This window comes from Prinia subflava, chromosome 2, assembly GCF_021018805.1.
Source record: "Prinia subflava isolate CZ2003 ecotype Zambia chromosome 2, Cam_Psub_1.2, whole genome shotgun sequence".
Lineage (NCBI taxonomy): Eukaryota > Metazoa > Chordata > Aves > Passeriformes > Cisticolidae > Prinia > Prinia subflava.
In genome coordinates this window covers 55,725,684-55,745,099 of record NC_086248.1, presented here as the reverse complement: position 1 = coordinate 55,745,099, position 19,416 = coordinate 55,725,684, and the positions used below count along the sequence as shown (strand labels likewise).

The window sequence follows — 19,416 nt, the reverse complement described above, 5'->3', positions numbered from 1 at the left end:
GTTAGCAGTGATCTGCCATGGCAAGTACAGATAGTATCACTCTGTATTCACCAGTTTTGTCCTGGCAGTTAAAGGGCACTTTAAAATGGTAGACTGAGGTCTTTGCTTAGCAAGGATTCCATCAAGTATTTGCTGAAGCTTGAATTTTTTAGCAGGGACAGAAGCTATGGCCTTGCATCTTCCCCTTGTCCCTGTACATCTTAAATGTGTAAATAAGATTCTGCAAGTTTTAATATACCAGTGCTTAGTTTCATGTTACTTAGTATATTTTAGGCACCTAACTGGGCTATTCAAGCTAGAGGTAAATTAGGCTGCTGGGATTTTCAATCTTTTGTCCCTTTTCTGTCATTTTCCATTTTATTTTTAATGTGTGTGAATATGAAGCAAATACAACTTGATTCACAAATTATGTAAAGTATATGGTTCATCAGAAGGGAGGTAGTCATGAACAAAACGTGGCTAGTTTTGGTTCATGTGTTTTATGTTGTGCAGGATGCAGAGTGCATGCAGAAATGCGTATTTTAATGTTAAAACTTCAAATGAATTCTGGACAGTAAAGTATGTCAATTTTTTAAAAAAATTTGATCTTTGTTTTGCAAGACAAGGTTTAGAGGTTGGTACTTGTAGCATAGGTTAGTGGCACAGATTGGGTTTTTTCCTGTTTTTTCAGTTACATTTTGTATTTTCTTCCAGAAAGAATTTCTTAAGATCTTAACAGACAGGAACAAAAATTGCAATTTTGCCTTATTGAAAAGTTTCTGTACTTCAGGGTTGTATTTCCACAACCTAAAGTTAACAAACCAACTCTGTAAAAGTCCTTGTGCTTTATTTCCTAAAATCTGCTCAGTGCATTCATTCAGTCTAATGGCTTCTAACTTGGTCTTCCATAGCAGCTGTCAACATGTGACAGACTGAGCCTCCAAGATGCAAAAAAAGGGTTTTCTGTCAGGTGGAAACATAAAGTCAAGTCAGTGATTGAAACTGAAATATTGTGAAAGTTGCTGAACATAATTAACTGTCTTGTGCTGGACTCAGTGATTCCTTAATCTCATCTTTCCCCTTCCGTCCCTTCTCTTCCTTCTTCTGTGGCTCCTTCCCAAGGCAAGCTCACAGCAAGCTGCCCATGCACAGATAGGAGATATGCGAGAATATTTATCTGCAGTGCTGCTGTCTTTTGTATTTTGAAATTTAGGTGGCTAAAGCCTGAGCAAAAGACAGGTGCTACTGCCATGCCAAAACCAAGTCCAAATGTCTCCTAGCCTCACTGCTGCACGGCTTCAGAAACAGGAACTTTGCTCTGCAAAGCTCTAGCCAAGGACTTTTCTGGTTCTGGTGGGCACACAGCTGGATTCCATCTCTTGCTCTTCTGTAGATCTGACTGAACTGTAACCACTCAGTGACTCTTGCAGCCTGTTCTCTGTTAGATTTTATGAAGATCTGGATCTTATGGACATCTTGAATGTGTTTTCTGAATTGAGGTGTCTAAGGACTTATGCTCTTTTCTAGCTTTCTTTTTTCTCCCGTGTGTAATACCTGCCCAGCTTTCTATTGGAATGTGTGAGCTGCAGGAACTTCCAGGTCAAATGGGAAGACACCTGCAAGCTTATGCACCTGTATTGCTAGTGAGGTGCTGAACATGTCTCTTAGACTGCTGTTTATCATCTTGGTTAGGAAGGAAGGGGAAGAGACAGGAATCTTGACCCTAAATGCATGGGTTTCCATTTAAGCAGTTGACGTGGGTTTTGCACTTCTGCTCAGAAATGGCAAGCATTTGTGAGAGGTGTCAACACATTTGAATTCTTCTTGGTTAACCTGGAGCTGTGTAGATACTCTGGTTTTCAGAGCAAGATTAATAGAGGAAGAGAATTTCATTTCAGTTCATGAGGCTACTTCAGGAGGTACCTCAAAACTTGTTCAGACTTCTGCTAACACGCAAGCAAAGTGGGAATACTACTACAGAGATGGAGATGAGATACAGAGTAGTTCAAAGGAAACAGGCCCTTCCAGCTACAAGCTGGCCCTTTAACTTGTTGGACAATACAGAACTTCCTGTATTAGATAACATTTGCAGCCAAGATTTCGTAATACACCTAAGTTTATAGGAAGTAGCATGGGTGAGAACAACAATCTTTAACATTTCTTCAAGGCTGAATTATTACATACTCACCTTTCAAGTAATAAGTCTGATCTGTTTAAAGATAAAATACATGTATTAAGTATCTCAGGCTTCATAATGCATGAGCAGGATGCTGCAGTTGTATTAGTACTCTGGTTTCTTTCCTAGTTTGTCTAGCCCACGGTTACTGATTGACTAGGAAAGCTACTCTCTATGCTGGTTTAACACACTACTTCAATAATTGTATCAGTTACAAGATAGTATTCTTTCTGGTTTGGGTTGTTCTTTGTTAATGGAAGGATCTTACATTTGTGTTTGGTAACATCTTGGTTAGCCTTTTAACTTTAAAAAACAGATTTTTTTAAAATCTGTTGATCCAATCATGCCATTGATTGTTTTGTTGAAGATGTGTTGAGCTATAAATTGCTTCTGCCTTTCTGTACAAACCCTTGTTCAACTACTGCAATAAATGCTATCTGTGCAGGGCTGTTTGAGTTTCTTTGGAGGAGATGGTGAGTCCCTTTTAGGCCCTTGAAGATTGAAATTGAGCTAGCTAATGGGAAGCAGCATATGCTGCTGTCTGTACTGTGAGTTCTCTTACATCTGCTTGTGTTTGAGATCCTGAACCCCAGAACATTCTCTGTATAGAAGCTTCTCTCAGCTGTTCTTCAGAGAAGGATGTGCTTAGTTTCTCATTTCCAGCATTTCTGCAGAAATAAGTGATTATAACATCACTTAACAACATCTAGAGAACAGTGTGCTTTCCTCAGCCTGAAACTCATGCTTTATCAGCAACATCTCAGAGCTGAGATTTAGGGAACTAGTATGTGGGGTATTTCTCTATTACTTTTGTTACAACTGTTTCACTGAGAAGCTGGAGTTGCAAAACTGAAGTCTGCTCTTGACATCTGAAAAGAGCCATGGGCCTCAGGCAGGAGAGAGAGAGTTAGGCTCTCAGACCCACTGTTGGAGTTTTTAGAGTGTCCATGTGACTGTGAGCAGTGCTCTGAAGTCTGGGGAGTCTGAATCACATGTGCTGAATGAGCTGCAGTGTTGTGTGCTGAACCTTGGTGAGGTCAGCGATGCCTGCAAGCCATGTCTCGCTGGTTTGGTTTCAGGTCTGTGTCACCAGTGATGAGAAGCAGATCTGCAAACAGCTAAGGGATCTTCAGATTTAAATAATAAAGCCAAAGGTGTGTATAATGAGCTAGACTTGGGCAGCTGCTAAATTTCTGTCTTACTACAGAACACTACAAGTTAAGGTTTGATGGTCTGTCTGGATTCTAGTCCAAAGTAACTGTAATTCTCATTCCAGGCCTATATCTGTTTATAAAATCTAGCTGGCCTACATTTCATATTTAAAAGTCCAGTGCCTTTAAAGATGGTTGAGGTTTGCCCCTAATTTTCTGAATATGAAGAACAAGAACATAGAGGAGAGAATATGTGGAAGCATATATGTAGGATGTAAAGCTCCAACCCGTCTGGCCTTTGCAGACAGAGAACCTATTTTCAAAGTGGTTTAATCAGTGTTTACTGAAGGAGCAGTTGTTTTAGAACTGGGTTTCACAGGTAGCACTCTCACTTATTTGGCAGCTTAATGGCAATGTTATTAATTTGAGACAAATCTAAATGCCTTCCTTCAATATTTCCTTAAAATACTTCCTCTTGGTTGCTTGTTAACAGCAACTGGGTAGACAAGGAATGAGTGTGATGCACAGATACAAGATGACCTATCAAAATATATTTCTCTGCAAAAAATATTTTCTGTGAAAAAAAAACTCTGCCTGCTTACAAAACTGTGTTTCTACCAGGTATGTTCATTTACCCTACTGGGGTCTGCCTAGGAGAATGAGTGCACTGAATCCATATGTGATTAGTTTTTTGGTTGGTTGGTTGGTTTTTTTGCTTTGTTTGCTTGTTTTTGTTTGCTTGGTTTTTTGTTTGTTTGGGGTTTTTTGTTTTTGTTTTTTCTTTTCTTTTTTCTTTTTTTTTCTCTCTTTCTTTTGGAAAGGCATACAGATGTATAAATCTGATCTTACAACAAGTGGACAGATGAAAGTAGATTGAGCAAAATGAACAAAAAGCCTCATTTAAAGGCTTTAAAATATGTAACTTTCAGACTTCTCACAACTGAAGATGAGGGGTAGCAGTTCTTTGAAATCTGACTATTTTCTGCAAACTGATTATTTTTGTGTGGCTTAAAGAGGGAAAGCATTTTATTTAAAAAGATATTCCCAAGAGGGAGAAAAATGGGAGTTGCATTCCTCTACAGGAACAGCTCCACAATTATAAATGTAGGAAGGATACAGTTAGAGGAGTAGGTGCCTCTTGCTCAGCTGGAAAGATTTGACTTGTGTCTCTGACAGGAACTGTGCAAGAAATAGCAGCCATGCTTTTTCCTCCCCCCACATACTTAAATAACTCTGCCATGTAGAGGTTATTGAGGAAGCAGGCTAGTATGCCTTTGTTTTGCTTTGTAGTTAATATTTTATTTGTAGCTACCAAATATGTTACTTGGAGCAGTCCTTGGAGAAAAGCAAGAACAGTGCAGGCTAGATACGTAACTCTCAGCTTCCACTGGCATCTTGACCTGGGCTTTGGGAGCTGTCCATTTAGAAGCAGTTTAGAATGCTGCCTTTTGCTTGAGAACACAGAATAAAGCCTGATATTGGTAAAATATACCCAGCTTTTGGGTTTTAAACACTTCTTTTAAAGCACTTTTTTGTTGTTGTTTGCAAACAGTGATCAAGCAGCTGGAGACCCTACACTAACTGTAATAATGCATTTATATTCCTTCCCTACCAAACCTTTCCTTTGCTACCCAACTCCTCCAGGTTGTGTCAGCATTTTGTGCAGAGTTGGTTACAAAACCAGTAAGAAAGGCATCATCTACCCTTGCTCAGTATTGGCACGGTAGGTCACTGATGGGGTATTTGACTTGATCATTCCCACTGAAGTTCAGCCCAACTCAACAAACACATTCCCTGCATGCTGCAAAGTAATAAAAATAAAATCAAATAAAATTCAGTAGCCACAATCCACATATGGTTGGAGGGGGTCTGGCTGACTTTGAGAGATACTTTCTCATAGGGACTTCTGCTTTCTGCTGACTTCCTTTGCTGTTTGTTAAGGCAGCACAAGCATCAATTCATATAGAACACATTCCTGGAAGGTCAGCTTAAGCCAGCAGGGATCCCTCTGTCATGTGATACCTCTGAGAACAATTTTTTTCAATTTCTTTTGCATCTCAAGTTTTGTATAAGCTACTATTCTTACTGAATGTTGTTAAAATGGGAGTCAAATTAGATAAACCATATGACTTTGCCTGTCACTTTATCTAACTGTAGAAAATCATAAATGTAGATTAAACCCTGAAAAATATTAAGACTTTTGCTAGATGCCTTTATGTTGTGGTTTAAGCCCAGAAGGTTGTTAAAATGTTCTGCTAAAAAGGCTGAAACATTCACGAGAAGCTGTATCTGTCACTGGGTTTGAAACACCAGCAGGTTCGCATGATTACTCTTGGCTGAAGAAGAGCACAGATGGGCCCATGAAAAGTAGATGAGATCGGTGAGGTGTTGAAATCAGAGCCTGTATGAAAACAAAATTCTGTTTTGTCTATATATCAAGTGTGGTTTTTTTAGAGGTGTGGCTCTAAAGAAAATAGGCTCCCAGTAGAGCTTGTTGAGACTTCTAACAGTGGTATTGTCAGAAATTTCAAATTACCTGCAGTTAACCAGAATTAACTTTGTGGGAACATACCAGCTGAAACTATTTTTATATTAATATTGTTGCTGTTTTCCAGAAGGTTTTTTGGATTTAGAATGACGTTTCTATAAAACCTGGAAAAGGCTGGTTATTTAGGGATTTTAAGCACCATTATATCCTTCCACATTTCATTGTGGGCTTCTTTCAAGGCTGAGGAATTGAGGAGAAAGTTAGCTAATTTGGGTCTTTCTAAATGCTTGTCTTAAATATGAGGTAAAGTTATGAAGCTCAGTTCTTGTAGAAATAAACTATTTCGGAAAACCTCAAGCCTGAATCATTTCCATGCAGTTCTTAAAGGCCCTGTTCTATGTAAAATAGCATATACATTTAGGGATGCACGCCTCACAGATTTGTCTATGAATCTGGAAAGTTTTAAAGTATTTTTCTGTGTTTTGTCTTGTCTTTGTCTTATTTGGATGACAGTGCACAAGAGAGACAGGGATTTATTTATGCTAGCAGCAGAACAGACTGAAAAAATGCATCTTCCATGTATGCCCCAGCACACTGTTTGTGTCAATATGTGCAAAAAAGGCAGGTTTTCCTTGACTGACTCTGTATTGCATTATAATTACTATAGACAGCAAGGTGTCCAGTGAAGACATACACAATTTTACTGCAACAGTTACTTTTGTTGATGGAGCAAGTATAAATGGACTCACCATGACAAGATAACTTTTGCAAAACAGCCTGCATTTGCAGCAGAGGAGAAGGGATGTGGCCAAGGTCCTCATGCTTCTTCCTGTCTCTAGAGAATTGTATTTCAGATCCTCTCTAAAGTACTCAAAGTGCCTGCCGCAGCTCAGTTTTGGTGGATTTTCCTCCTTGTGGACAGGAGATTGCATAGCAGCTTGATCAAACAGAGAGCCCTCTATCAAGTCTCCTATAAAACTGCTGTGCTGGGGGCTGGACACTTGTCAGGGCTTAGAATAAACCCAGGTCAGTGATCAATTGTGAGTGGCCCCACAGTAGCAGCTGCTTGCTTGTCTGTCTGAGGTGTATTGTGTCTCCTTCCATGTCAGCTCCTGACATAGCTGCAGTAATGACCTGGCCTCTTAAAAGCCAGACTTCCTTCATGTAAATGGGTTGGGTTATGGTGTTTGTCCAGTTACTGTTTACTGCAGAACTATGCTTCATTTTCATAATTTATTAAGCTACTGGTATTGTTTAGAGAAATGTTCAAACTTCCAGGTTTCAGGAAGTTACCAGGGACACTTTAGGGTAAGAATATAAAGTGATTGATTTAATGACTTCCCCTTGGCTGAGCTGTAATAATTGATTGCATGATCAGTTATTATGCACTTAAACAATGTGTGTTTAGTGTGTTCTACGCCCACATTAGAAAAACATCCAATACTTCAATCCTGCTTCACTGTGTCCTTGAAAGACCATTATAGATGGGAGTACACTAGAATGAAATAATTACAACAGCACTGAAAACACTGAGGGCAGATCTTGAACTCAAGACATTGTTGCTGGTGTTCCTGGTCACTCTGGGGCATGATTCTATTTAGAAATGCCAGAAGCTGTAACAAAATATAAAGACAACATTACAAGACTGGGTGTTTTCCCACTCTTCCCTGCTTACTGAGTCTTTAGTCCTTAGAGCACAGAGGACAATCTTCAGGCCCATCCTCATTTTGTTTTCTCCTTCTCACACATACATCAGTTACTGTTTTTCTGTGCTGATGCATTCTCCTGCTTTAGAATAATCAGTGTTAAGACAAAATAAAATAAATTACTTCAAACCAAATTACTGAATTTTTTATATATTTGATTCCAATTAGATGAGTTCCCTGGGATGCTTTTGACTGGTGTCCTGGATTTGATTCCTCTGATAAACTGTCACTTTTGGTTAAAGTAGGGCTAGCAATTCAGCACTATGGCATTGTGATTTATGTAAAATTTAAGGGAGTGTGAACCAGACTGATAGCTTTAAAGAGGGTCTTACACAGAAGAATACCTGATGAAGATACTGCAATTAAATCAGTATCATTGAATCATAGAAAGGCTTGGGTTGGAAGGGACCTTAGAGACCATCTAGTTTCAACCCCTGGCCATGTGCAGGGATGCCACCCACTATATCATGTTGCTGAAAGCCCCATCCAACCTGGTTGTGAAGATTTCCAGAGATGAGGCATCCACAGCTTTTCTGGACAACCTGTTCCAGTGCCTCATTACCCTGATGGTAGAGAATTTTTTTCCCAAACCTATTCTCTTTCAGATTTAAGCCATTCCTCCTTGTCAGTCACTAGATGTCCTTATAAAAGGTCTCTATTAATTTTCCTTGATCCAGGAATGTTTTCTGCATCATCTCTTCATCTTTAGTCAAGTACCCTCAGCTGAAGTGCAGAAGAAAAACACATTGAATTGGAATTGAGGAAGTCTGTTGTCCCCAGGCAAAAGCAGTTTGAACTGGTGTAATTTTAACAAATAATTCTTTTGTCCTGATAACCTGCTCTGAAGGGACTCTGAAGTTTATTAGATTCCACACAAATTAATCTGTAACTGGATGTGCTGTTGACTCACTTGTTGGGCTGGAAAGAAGTAGGAGATTTCTTCATAGTTACCCAGCCGGTCGCAGCGCGTGTGAGGTATTTGACAAAGCATTTCTGCAAGGTGACTGTGCTGGTGCTGTAGTCACTGCTTATTTGCCTTATGAAGCCATAGCTGGAGCATAAGGCTCACATGGAGCAAACCAAACGCTGTGTTAGGTGTACACAAAGGAACACTTTGCTGATTCTGTTTATTCTCCTTGGGCTCTGAAATAAGGAAGATGACTGAAAAGCAGTGTCTTTAAATACCTGTTGTTGTTTTAGTCCTGTGAACCTCAGACAGTTACTAAAACCCTGTCTGTCCCTTTTTAAGTATAGGATGGTGACATAGGTGGGACTATTACAATTAACACTCAGGAGGAGCTGTTCTGCTCCTTCTTCCTGTGAGGTCCCAATCCTTGCCGTTTTGTAAGGCAGGTTTCATTGTGCTTGCTCTGCCTGCTTGTCTGGTTCTTGTCCTCTGCAGTGCAGTGCCTCGGTGTTTGTTGCTCCTGTTGCTGTTGGTGTTTCTTCCATGCACACCCAGTGCCACATTTTCTGTGGAAGCATTAGACCATAGCTTTATGAAACTGGGCAGTATGGTGGGTCTGGCTGAAAGAAGCTGGAAGGCTGTAAAGCAGTCTTGTGCCATCTGAGTAAGAAGTGAAGTTATTACAGTGGGGTAATAAGCAGCACTCATTAAACATTTGCCCTCAGTTTCATGCTTCTGTATTGAGGTATATTTTTTTAGAACTCTCAGGATTATGTTGTTGATACATGTCATCCTCCGTCTGTAAAACTGCAACAAGCTTGGTTATGGCCACTTGAGTATTTAAAGTTTGGTTTTCCGAATGTGGAATAGAATGGAGTTTAAGGTAGGAAGACAGCTGATTGTGGGTAGCTTGAGAAAGCTTCTCTCCTGTAGCTGCGGTTACTGGTAAACATTGCAAAGTAAGACCATCCTCAGTTTCCTTTGGCTAGTGCTGTAGATGAACAACAACAACAGTCTTGGACACTTCTCAGCCCTGGCGGAGAAGGTGGGTGACCTCCACTCTATTCTTCATTTCCATTCTCTTAGTCGGTGCGTTGTCTTTCAAACATTAGGATTTTATTGAAGGATTTGGGTGGGGTTTTTTTTTACCTTTTCCTACTCCAGCAGTGCTGTGGTTTTACAGTTTGTACAGTGATTACTGATTCACAATTTGGAATTAAGATTATTTGCACACATGATCTTAGAGGAAAGAAGTTGTTTTCATTTTGATCTTCTTTGTATTAATTTATTTGTGCCTTTTTTAAAAGTTTAAAACTTCCTATGCCACCTTTTAAATGTTCTGATTTCAAGGATCAGAACCAGCAGTTATATCAACATGGATTTACTTGTAGTAATGAAACAGCTTTGCAAATCTGGCTGAAAAACAAGATGAGGAGGAAGGAGAGGAAACTTTCTTCTTTGTTAGCCAGCTCTAAAGCAAAGGTGTGATCCAGTATGTGAAATATGGTTTTATTTATGAAAAAAATTATATGTATTGCAGTTCAGTTCAGTCAACATGTTTCTCAAGTATTCCTCCCTGTTAAACACTGTAAATATTTCCACTGCAACTATCTCTACTTCCGTGACTATTGTAGAGAAAAGGAGGTCTTCTATATCAGACACTACTACTTTCATTTTTATGTTCTCCTTACCTAGAGGAAGAGCCTTCCACTGACTAGAAATGGAACCACTGTTTGGCTTAGTAAAAATTAACATGAGCTGACTCTTGAATAATTTTCTCTGTAGCAATTCAGGTTAGGTCTTAATTGTTTCTCTGGCTCATCATTAACCATGTCTGACCTGTTTCTGAGCATGTGACCAGCCTTAGAGAAGCTGAGCAGCTTTTATCAGCTAATAGTTGTGTATTGTGAGATCTAAATCAGGAATGCTGCAAAGACAAATGAAAAGTCTTCTTAATGTTATGGCATTGCTTCTTTCTTAGACAAGACTAATTTTCAGGTGAAAAAGATGAGATTCCTTTGCATGCAAGACAGCAGTATCTTGGGAAAAAATACATTTTGCCTGCATGGTGTCATGTACCCTGCTTCCTGCTCTGCTCAGTTTCCAAAGTGGACTTGCTTTCTTTTACTACCAGCCCACAGCTGTCGAGGTGCTGTTCCTGCTGGTGTGGAGTGAGCCCTGACAGAGCTGTTGATTTTCATTCTATGCAAACATCTACCCTGATGTGCAAGATGAAGTGTCTGCAGGAGTTTGCAGCCTGTGATGCAGGCTGTTGCCATATCCCAGTGACTTTGGTAATGAATGCCTGCATGCACACGTGGTGTGTGCCCTTGTGCAGCTCCTGAACAAAGTCCAGCAGCCACCTATGTATGCCCAAGGAGCCCAAGTGCTCACATGAACCAGTGTGTGACTTTGCACTGAAATGAATTAAAATCATGCACAAGATCCAGTCCATCTCTGTGCAGGATTGTAATGTCCAGGACAGGAGCCTAGGAACCTGTCAAAGCTTTGCTGTGATCTTGGGTCCCTGGCTGTTACCAGTATGTGTGCAGTGCAGTGCTAGGGCTTTGTGAGCTAGGCCTAAGCTTTTGGCTCTCTGGGACACTTGAGTGTTACTGATGGATTGAGGGGACCAGAGCAGATGCTGTGTGCTGTGATCTGCCAGCCTGAACTCCCTACACAGGGCTGAAAAGCTGGTTAAATGAAGAAGGCAGTACCCTTATAAATACAACATCAGCAGTGAAATCAGGAATGTAGGAACTTCTGTTTTCTAAAGAGTAATCCCAGGTTTTCAGCAGTTTTGCTCTTCATTGCCTTCTTGGTTCTCCCTGCTTGTTTCACAAATGGAGCAGTGGAAGGAGCAAGCAGAGATATTTCTGCAGCCTAACCTTTAGTAAGAGACACCAATGCTACCCTGCTTTTCCCTTGAGGAAAGGAAAGGATATTGTCTTATGATCTAAGAAGTTGCAAAGCTAGTTCTTGCTTTTAATCAGATTCTGTGAGACCTGTGTGCACATGTGAGAGAAGAAGACCCTTTCCTTCTGTGATCCCTGTGGTAATATCTTTATTCCTGTTAAAAAATTTTGTTCATGAAACTATGACTATAAAGTGAATGTCTATAGTTTAGGTGGCTTTGTGATTATATGTATACTATATCAAATATTTGAATCAGAAGCAGCTAAAGTGAGAACTCAGTAAAATAAGCCAAATCAGAAGAGTTAAAAGGCTATATATAAAGAATGTGTTTTTTAGTCTGTAAACACTCCAGCATATTTATATTAATACAAAGGAGTACAAAGACTGGATTTCTTTAACTCATTAACCTGTAGGTGTATACATACACTGTAAATCAAGATGTCAGGAAAGTCAGCTTCTCTATTTCCTTTGTTACACTGGTCCTGCCAACTTGTTGTTGGCTTTTTTATGAAGCATTTTCTGGAGTGCTTCTGAATACTATTGGCCAAAATTTACTTCTTCTGCTCTGCCTTTTTTTTTCTATTTACTTACTGAATAAGCATTTTAATTTTCTATGTGGTATACTTTATATAAACAAATAATTGATTTTTTTCAATAATACCCGTTATTGTGAAATGTTAAGGTGGGAAATTCTGAATTACAGGAAGCATAGGAAAAAAATGCTATTATCTCAGTCCTTACGATTTTTTTTTGTCTAATTTTCCCCTTGTGATTTGAAGTCCTATTAGAAATTCGCTATTTTTACGCATACTTACAGACTTCGTAGTAAAATGTATTTTAATTTTATGCTGAATTTTTGAATCAGAAGACCTGAACTGCCATGAACTCTGCCTCTGGAATTGTATATCTAACCAATTTTGCAGGGCTGCCTTTTAATTTTCTCTCAATTATCTACTTGTGTTCAGCTTTAGAAGTAACTTGGAATTAACTTGGAATGCAAATATTTTAAGTATACGCCATGTTTCAGGGAATTTTTGATTAAAACACAAGCCTGCATTTTCTTTACTCGTAGTTAAATAATGCACCTCTAGGTGGCGATAGGACACACTGGGAGTTTTTCTGTTTTGGTTTTGTTTTTACTCTCCCTTTTAAAAGTACGTGCGGAATAACCGAGCTCCTCGGCTCTGGAGTCAGAAGGGAGAGCGCCTTGGAATAAATACAGCATAATTAGTGTTCAGTTTTATAGCTATTAAAACTCCGTGTTCATGAAGATAACACCAGCCAGTTATCTTTTTGTTTGTTTTAAATAATGCCTTACACTGATCATAAAAAGGCAGCTTAATTACTCCGAGCTGCTGTTGATCTGTGTGTGTGAGCAGCTGCAGCTGCCCAGGAGAAGCGCGGGCAGGCGGACACTGCCTCGCCCAGCACGCAGGAGGCAGGGAAGGGCTGGTCCTTAGTAGCCAGTGGTGACTGTAGCCAAAATTAAAACTGTTCACTCATGTTTTGCTGTTTTTCAGCTCAGTTAAAATACAAGCTGCATGCAACCCATCTTACCTTCCCCACAAAAAAATCTGTTAGTAGTTTATGCCATTTAGTTGTCTCAAAAACACTTGCCTTAAGCATTTGATTTTTTACCTCATGTAAATCTAACTTTCCCAGTTTGATGCATTCATTACCTGGGTGTACACACAAAGTACAGGCTATAGCAGTTGTCAGCACTGGAATGTTTTGTAAAGTAGTGTAGATAATCCAGTATCATCTATACAACATTCACTGGAGACTTGTTATGAAGCAAAGATCGGGATTAATATTATTGCTAAAAATGCATTAAAGAATTAAAGTTTTATCTAACTGGTTAGCATAACTCATAGCTTATTTTCTTATTTTACTTGAAGCCTGTCTCCTACAGATTGCTTCTATAATGAATGGAAAAGTACTCTCTTTTTAAAATATGTTTTTCCTCCTTATGTAGAGTTGTCACTTGCTGCATTTTTAACTGTGTTTAGGAGAAAAAAAACAAAAAACAAAACAAAAACAAAAAAAACACCCCAAACAAAACAAAATTTTAAAAAACCAAAAACAAACAAACAAACCAAAAACCAACAAACAAAAAACCCCACAACAGATAGTGAGCTAATGAAGTGATGATCCCACATAATATCTTCCCATATCTGTCTGTATGGTACACCAGTCTGCCTGGGGAGAGCCACAGAAATACAGGGAAGACAAATGTACTCCTGGCTGAAGTCAAGCAAAATGAATACTTATTATTCTGAATACTTATTGTTTTGTTTAGAACACGAGGTTGTGAAACTGAGATAAAGCATCTGGAAGCTATGAGTTTTGCAGTGTGAAAAACTACCTATCCTTTAAGTTTCTGTCCATTTTTCCCTTGCTGTCTCATGTGACAGTACAATATATTAGGCTGAAAATAAGGCTCAGACAATATGTCACTTCCTGCAGTTCAAAACTAACATGTTTTATGAAATACAAACTGCCAGTGATTTTAAAGTGTATCCCAGACTTAAAAACATAAGATTGTCAAAACTGCAATTTAAACCTGGACACATGAGTTTCATTTCCTTTTTAATGTACTGTAAACCCATGAATGCTTTGTTGCTGTCTCTTAATTGATACATGGATTCTGAAATATTTGTGTAAAATAATAGAAGTCTTCCATACAGTTTTTCAAAAAGATACGCATAAAATAAACCAGAATAAGAATGGTGCTGTTTATTTTAAAAAATATAATAAACCCCCTGATTTAGACTTACTCTGATGAAATTATTGACTAATCTTTAAATTGCCTATTTCTACCTAAGGATTTGAATACATTCCCATCCTTCATCAGAAACACATTCCCATCCTTCATAAGAAACTTCAGGTTTTGTCTTTGACATGGCAAAAATCATTCAGTAGTTGTTCTGGGACTTACAAATGGGATCTTTGTAGTAAGTTGGAAAAGTCCTGCATATCTGTTTCTGTCAATTTATTTATATGGCTTTAGAATTATCAAGCAAAAATGCATAAAACTGAGTAGCAATTGTCTCTGCACCATTCAAATTTTTCTTCCTCTTCACAAACAGCTGCTGAAATACAAAGAATACTACATCAGCTTGGAACACCACAGGACACGCCTGAGTTGAGGCAACAGCTGTGAGTACTTCACATGAAAACACTTAATTTCATTGTATCGTAAACAATCTCCTCTGAGGTGATGAGGTGGATTTCTGTTAGACAGGGTGCTTGATTTCCCTGAATGAGGTGAGCATAGAGAAATATTTGAAACTTAGATGCTGGGCTGTGCTTTCTAAAAGTAGGATAGGCTGTAAAGTTGAATCACCTGATTTGCCTGTGCACATTGCCTGCAGTATCAGTGCATCTGTAAAATCTCTGCTGTTTGTTAGCAAAGTGGCACAACCAGAAAGCAACATCACTGTTCAAAAACATACCCCCACACCCCTCCATCCAGTCAGTGCTTCCAATCTGCCTGTAGAAGTGTCACAAGGTAATGAATATATTGAGGTGGGTTTTTTGTGAAGTGAGATACTGGGAGAGGAAGGGGGATGTCATTTTTAGTGATGAAAGCTACAGTAAGGGATAACATTAATATATACATACCAGAATATAATAAATACATACCAGAAATAGTAATGTAACAGAAGTGAAATCAGACTCCAAGGCAGATGCTCTGCTGGAGTTCAGTCACCTAAAGGGGGACTTTCACTCATATGCCTCTAGGAGAGAGAGCAGCTGCTCTTTACTTCTCTGCATTGTCTAATGAACCAGTATGATTTTTTTCATTTAAGTCCTTTACCAATTAATCTCAGCATCACAAATGCATGTAAGCAACGTGTTGTGTTCCCCCTGGAATTTTTTGTGTTTCATGCAGTACCATGGCCATCAAGTAGTAGGAGGAGGTGTGTGTTGGACTCAAGTCATCATGATGTTCATTTTGTGTGAACAGTCAAATTGCTCCATAATAGCCTGAGTGCAGGGCCCATAGCATTAGCCAGGTACAATCCACAGGGGATATTCTCCTGGGGACTGAGAATAGGTGAAGAACAGCATACACAGTTGATGCAATAAACCAACAGGATCTAGGCGTAAATTCACACCTAAACAGGCAGAAACTGTTGTTAAGGACATGCGTCAGACCCTTATTGGGATAATCTACTTATATATTGTAAGCTTGCTTGAGTTTTTGTCTGGTTTTCACTTGTCTGAATATCTGGCCTTTCCAAGAGTTATTTGATTATTTTAAATATTGATGCTGATGGCTTGATAATCATTTTCCAGGTAAAGCTTTTTTGTATAGACTGTGCAGGGAGGATGCCAAAGCACGTAAAGAATTTGAGTTGCTTCTGAAAAAAAAAAAAAAGTGAAGATTGGTAAAGGATAGTGTGATAATATCAGAATTATATTTATGTATTCATAATGACTACAAATGTATTGCTACGTATGAATAAAATAAAGTAAACCTAAGGGAGGGGGGGAAAGATTATTAATTAGGCTGTCACACTGAGGAACACACCTTCTTCAATGCCTGTCCTGCCTGGAATCCATGATTTCATGCTTTTACAGAATAAAGGTGGCTTTGTGTGCTTCAGAGAAGATTTTAGTACTGATGTTTTTCTGAGAATCAGTGAAATTTAGCAAAATAACCGAATGGTCTCTAATGAAAATTTGCATTTGGTTTTAGGCAACAGAAGCAGCAATACACCAACCAACTTGCCAAAGAAACGGACAAATACATTAAAGAGTTTGGATCTTTGCCTGCGACAAGTGAACAGGTATAAAACCAAAAAGCATGGCTTGTTTGACTATTATGTTGGCTCATGTAAAGTATTTGAGTCACTTCAGTTCTTTATTCCTGTATTCAAAGCACTGTTTAGTTAGTCAGCACATTTACACAATGCAGGAATACTTAAAATGTAAGAATATTTTGTTGCTGTCCAGACTTGTCCCAAAGTTGTTTTAATGTATCACAAATTAAGTAGCATGACTGAAGCAGTGGGAGTCAAGGCAGTGTGCTGTGCCTTTCTGCTTTTTCAGGTAGCTGGACACTTTGTAATCCATTGCAGTGATGCTGTATCTGACTCTGCCAGCGCTCAGACTGCTTCCAGGGTCAGGGAATTGTGGGCCAAAACGCTGTTCACTCACTGTCTGAATAATTTGATTGTCACAGTATGTCAGATCAGCATATGTACTATGTCTTGTCACAGGCTTTTCCTTTCCCAAGAGGACTAGACAGGAGTGTTAATAAATCAACCTGTGCAGTGTTTAAACTGCTTCTTTCTGAGGTGTGTGTAAAATCTTTCAGTCAGAAACATGTGAAGTGCCTGTTGTGGTTAGCACACTCGTGTCTGCCCTCCTGTGGTTTCTTATCCTAGCAAAATCTGTCACTTAAATAAGGGAAGAACAACAGGATCCTAGAAAACATGGATTCGGGTTATTGTCACCTAAACAACTTGCCTGGTCTGTGGGTAGTTACTAAGGAGCCTTTGGAAAAGTGAATGGTCTTGAAACACTGAGTTCAAATGACAGGCCATGATCCATGTGTGCTCATCCTGTCAGGCTGTAAATTTCTAACAGCAGTGTTAAAACTTGGTCTCGGTATATAACCTCTAGTTCAGCCAAAGTATCCTTAGTTTGCTGGGGTTTTTTCTGTTTGCTTATCTTGGAGTTGAAAAGTTCACAGTGAAATGTTTTACTGTTTGATTTTACCCTTTTATCAAAGCTATTTCTTAATTAAATGCCTAAATAACAGATTCATGAATAATAACAACCTATCAGAAATTTGTAAGGGTTGATGTATGCATGTATTTAGGAAAATATGGTGGAGGCTCTCCTGAGTGCCCAATATTCCCCTTCCCTTTGCTACATCTTCAAAAAGAAGCAAACCTGAAAGGTTAGAACAAGTATTTCTGCATCTGTTCCAAAGCGCTTGAGGAGTATATGAACCCACTTCTGGATTCAGTTCAATATGTATTTCCAGCATTTCTGTAAAATACATATGAAGTGCTCTGTTCTTTTCTTCACTCTTCCCCTCCTCTATATTCAGTCATCTCTGCATATTTTAGCATTCCTGGTGTCCAAATATTTCACACCGAAGCAGAATATTTTACAATCAGCAGGTAATAAGGAAGGTAGAAGCTTTCTTATCACTGTTCATTTCTCATTTCCAGCTGTTAAATGAAAGCAAACATTGACTAACTTTTTAAATGCCTTAATTTGTGTGGTTATGTGATCCCAGAAGGAAAGGTTTGTCCATGGAATTGGAAATGGTTTTGTTGACAGCCTTCCCTTACACCAATTTAGAAGAAAGAGTATCTGCCTTGGTGTTTAGCAGACTGGAAATAGTAAAGCCTTGAAAAGCCTGAGCTCATTTGACTTGGTAAAACTTTTTCTCCTACAGCGTCAAAGAAAAATACAGAAAGACCGTCTTGTGGGGGAGTTCACCACAGCACTAACAAATTTCCAGAGACTCCAAAGGCAAGCTGCTGAGAAGGAAAAAGACTTTGTAGCCAGAGTAAGAGCCAGTTCAAGGGTGTCTGTAAGTATCAGAAAATATGCCACTATATTCTTTACATTGGTGTTAGTGGTGTTCTGTGTCAGGTTCTCCTCTACAGTGCTCCTTAGATTATAGCTGAGTCTAAATGCTGCAGAACATGTGCTGTATGATTTTATGGTAAAGGCTGAATTACATTGTAATAATCTCCCTGGACAACTGCTACTTTTTCCTTGCCTTTGTCACAAAGGAATGAACTGTCCATGTGTGCATGCTATAATCTTGAAAAAGCAACTTCCAGTAGATCTTGAAATGCTTTTGCTCTACCTTTAGATATCAGCAGATGTTTTCCCTTGGGGAAGAATGACTTGCCAGATTTCAGTGGAGTATTAAGGTGGAGAATGCTGAGTAGCTTCAGCTCTTGAGCTTTTCCTTGTCAGTACATCAATTTTGCCTTTTCACTCTGTGCCAAATACACATTCTGTACTTGTAAGTTATAGCAGGCAGTTGAGCTGAATGCTTTTGCTTCTATTTCAGCGTTATGCATGCATAGAGTAAAATCAGAATGAGAATGTGTTGAATCATATTTCAGTTTGACTTACTAGAAACCTTCTAATATTGACTACAGAAATGCTGCCAATGCTTTTATCAGGGCTATAATGTTTTATTTATATTTTTAAACACTGATCATATAGGGTGGGGCTCCAGAAGATAACTACAAAGAAGGAACACTTGTCTCTTGGGACAGGTATGTTGAATTACCTAATATGCCTTAACTTAGCTCAGAATAATAAATAGCCTGCAGGGAAGAGCGCTGCCCATGATTTTTTTTTGGTTTTTAGCGTAAAGAAGGTACTTTGATGGCATACATGGGGAGAAAAAGGAGCAGTTCACATAATGTCCCTCCTTTTGTCCTGATGCTTCAGCTGCAACCACATCCTTAAGCTCCCCTAAGCAGCATTTGGGTTTTCTGGAACCCAAACTTAGGGAAGAAGAGTCCAATTTGAATAAAGTAAAGCTGTTGTGATTAAGAGCCCAGTGTTTACAGGGAACTCCCATTACTTCCATATTCTCCAAGAACCGTTTCCTACAGAAAAGAACAAAAGAACAGATTCTTTTTTATTGCTCAGATGGATGTAAACTCTGCCGTTGATAATTCAGAAGGAAGTTTGACCTTGTATTCATACTTAGAATTTCCAGTCAGCCACCTGCTCTGTACAGCACTGCTCCAGCAGCTCTGCTACACCAAAGCTGTGATGGTTATACCATTTCTGTTAGCCAGGGACAGACAAGAGTAAAACCACGCATTTTGTTATCTGATAATGCAAAACATTCTATGTACTTAACTGTAGTTTTATCCTTCTGGATAATTTCTCATTGGGTTTGTTCAATTCTGCATGGGTTTTGTTTTTTTTCATCTGACAGTCAACCACAAGCACAGGTGCAAGATGAAGAAATTACAGAAGATGACCTCCGTCTTATCGAGGAGAGGGAATCTTCCATTAGGCAGCTTGAAGTAAGTACAAGTGGTTTTACAGCAGAATATGCTTTTGGTGTTCCAAAGAAATAGCATTTTAAA

At 39.0% G+C, this 19,416-nt stretch overlaps 1 protein-coding gene across 3 annotated transcripts in view; it reads left to right on the top strand.

The window, feature by feature from the left end:
* The window catches only part of STX7 (syntaxin 7), a 31,858-nt gene that overhangs the window by 6,818 nt on the left and 5,624 nt on the right, over positions 1 to 19,416 (top strand). For all 3 annotated transcript variants that reach the window (XM_063390030.1, XM_063390028.1, XM_063390029.1), the window contains 5 exons: positions 14,413 to 14,482; positions 16,029 to 16,119; positions 17,745 to 17,882; positions 18,533 to 18,585; positions 19,263 to 19,353. In XM_063390030.1, coding sequence (XP_063246100.1) covers positions 14,413 to 14,482; positions 16,029 to 16,119; positions 17,745 to 17,882; positions 18,533 to 18,585; positions 19,263 to 19,353 — 443 coding nt within the window. The remainder of the gene's footprint in view (positions 1 to 14,412; positions 14,483 to 16,028; positions 16,120 to 17,744; positions 17,883 to 18,532; positions 18,586 to 19,262; positions 19,354 to 19,416) is intronic.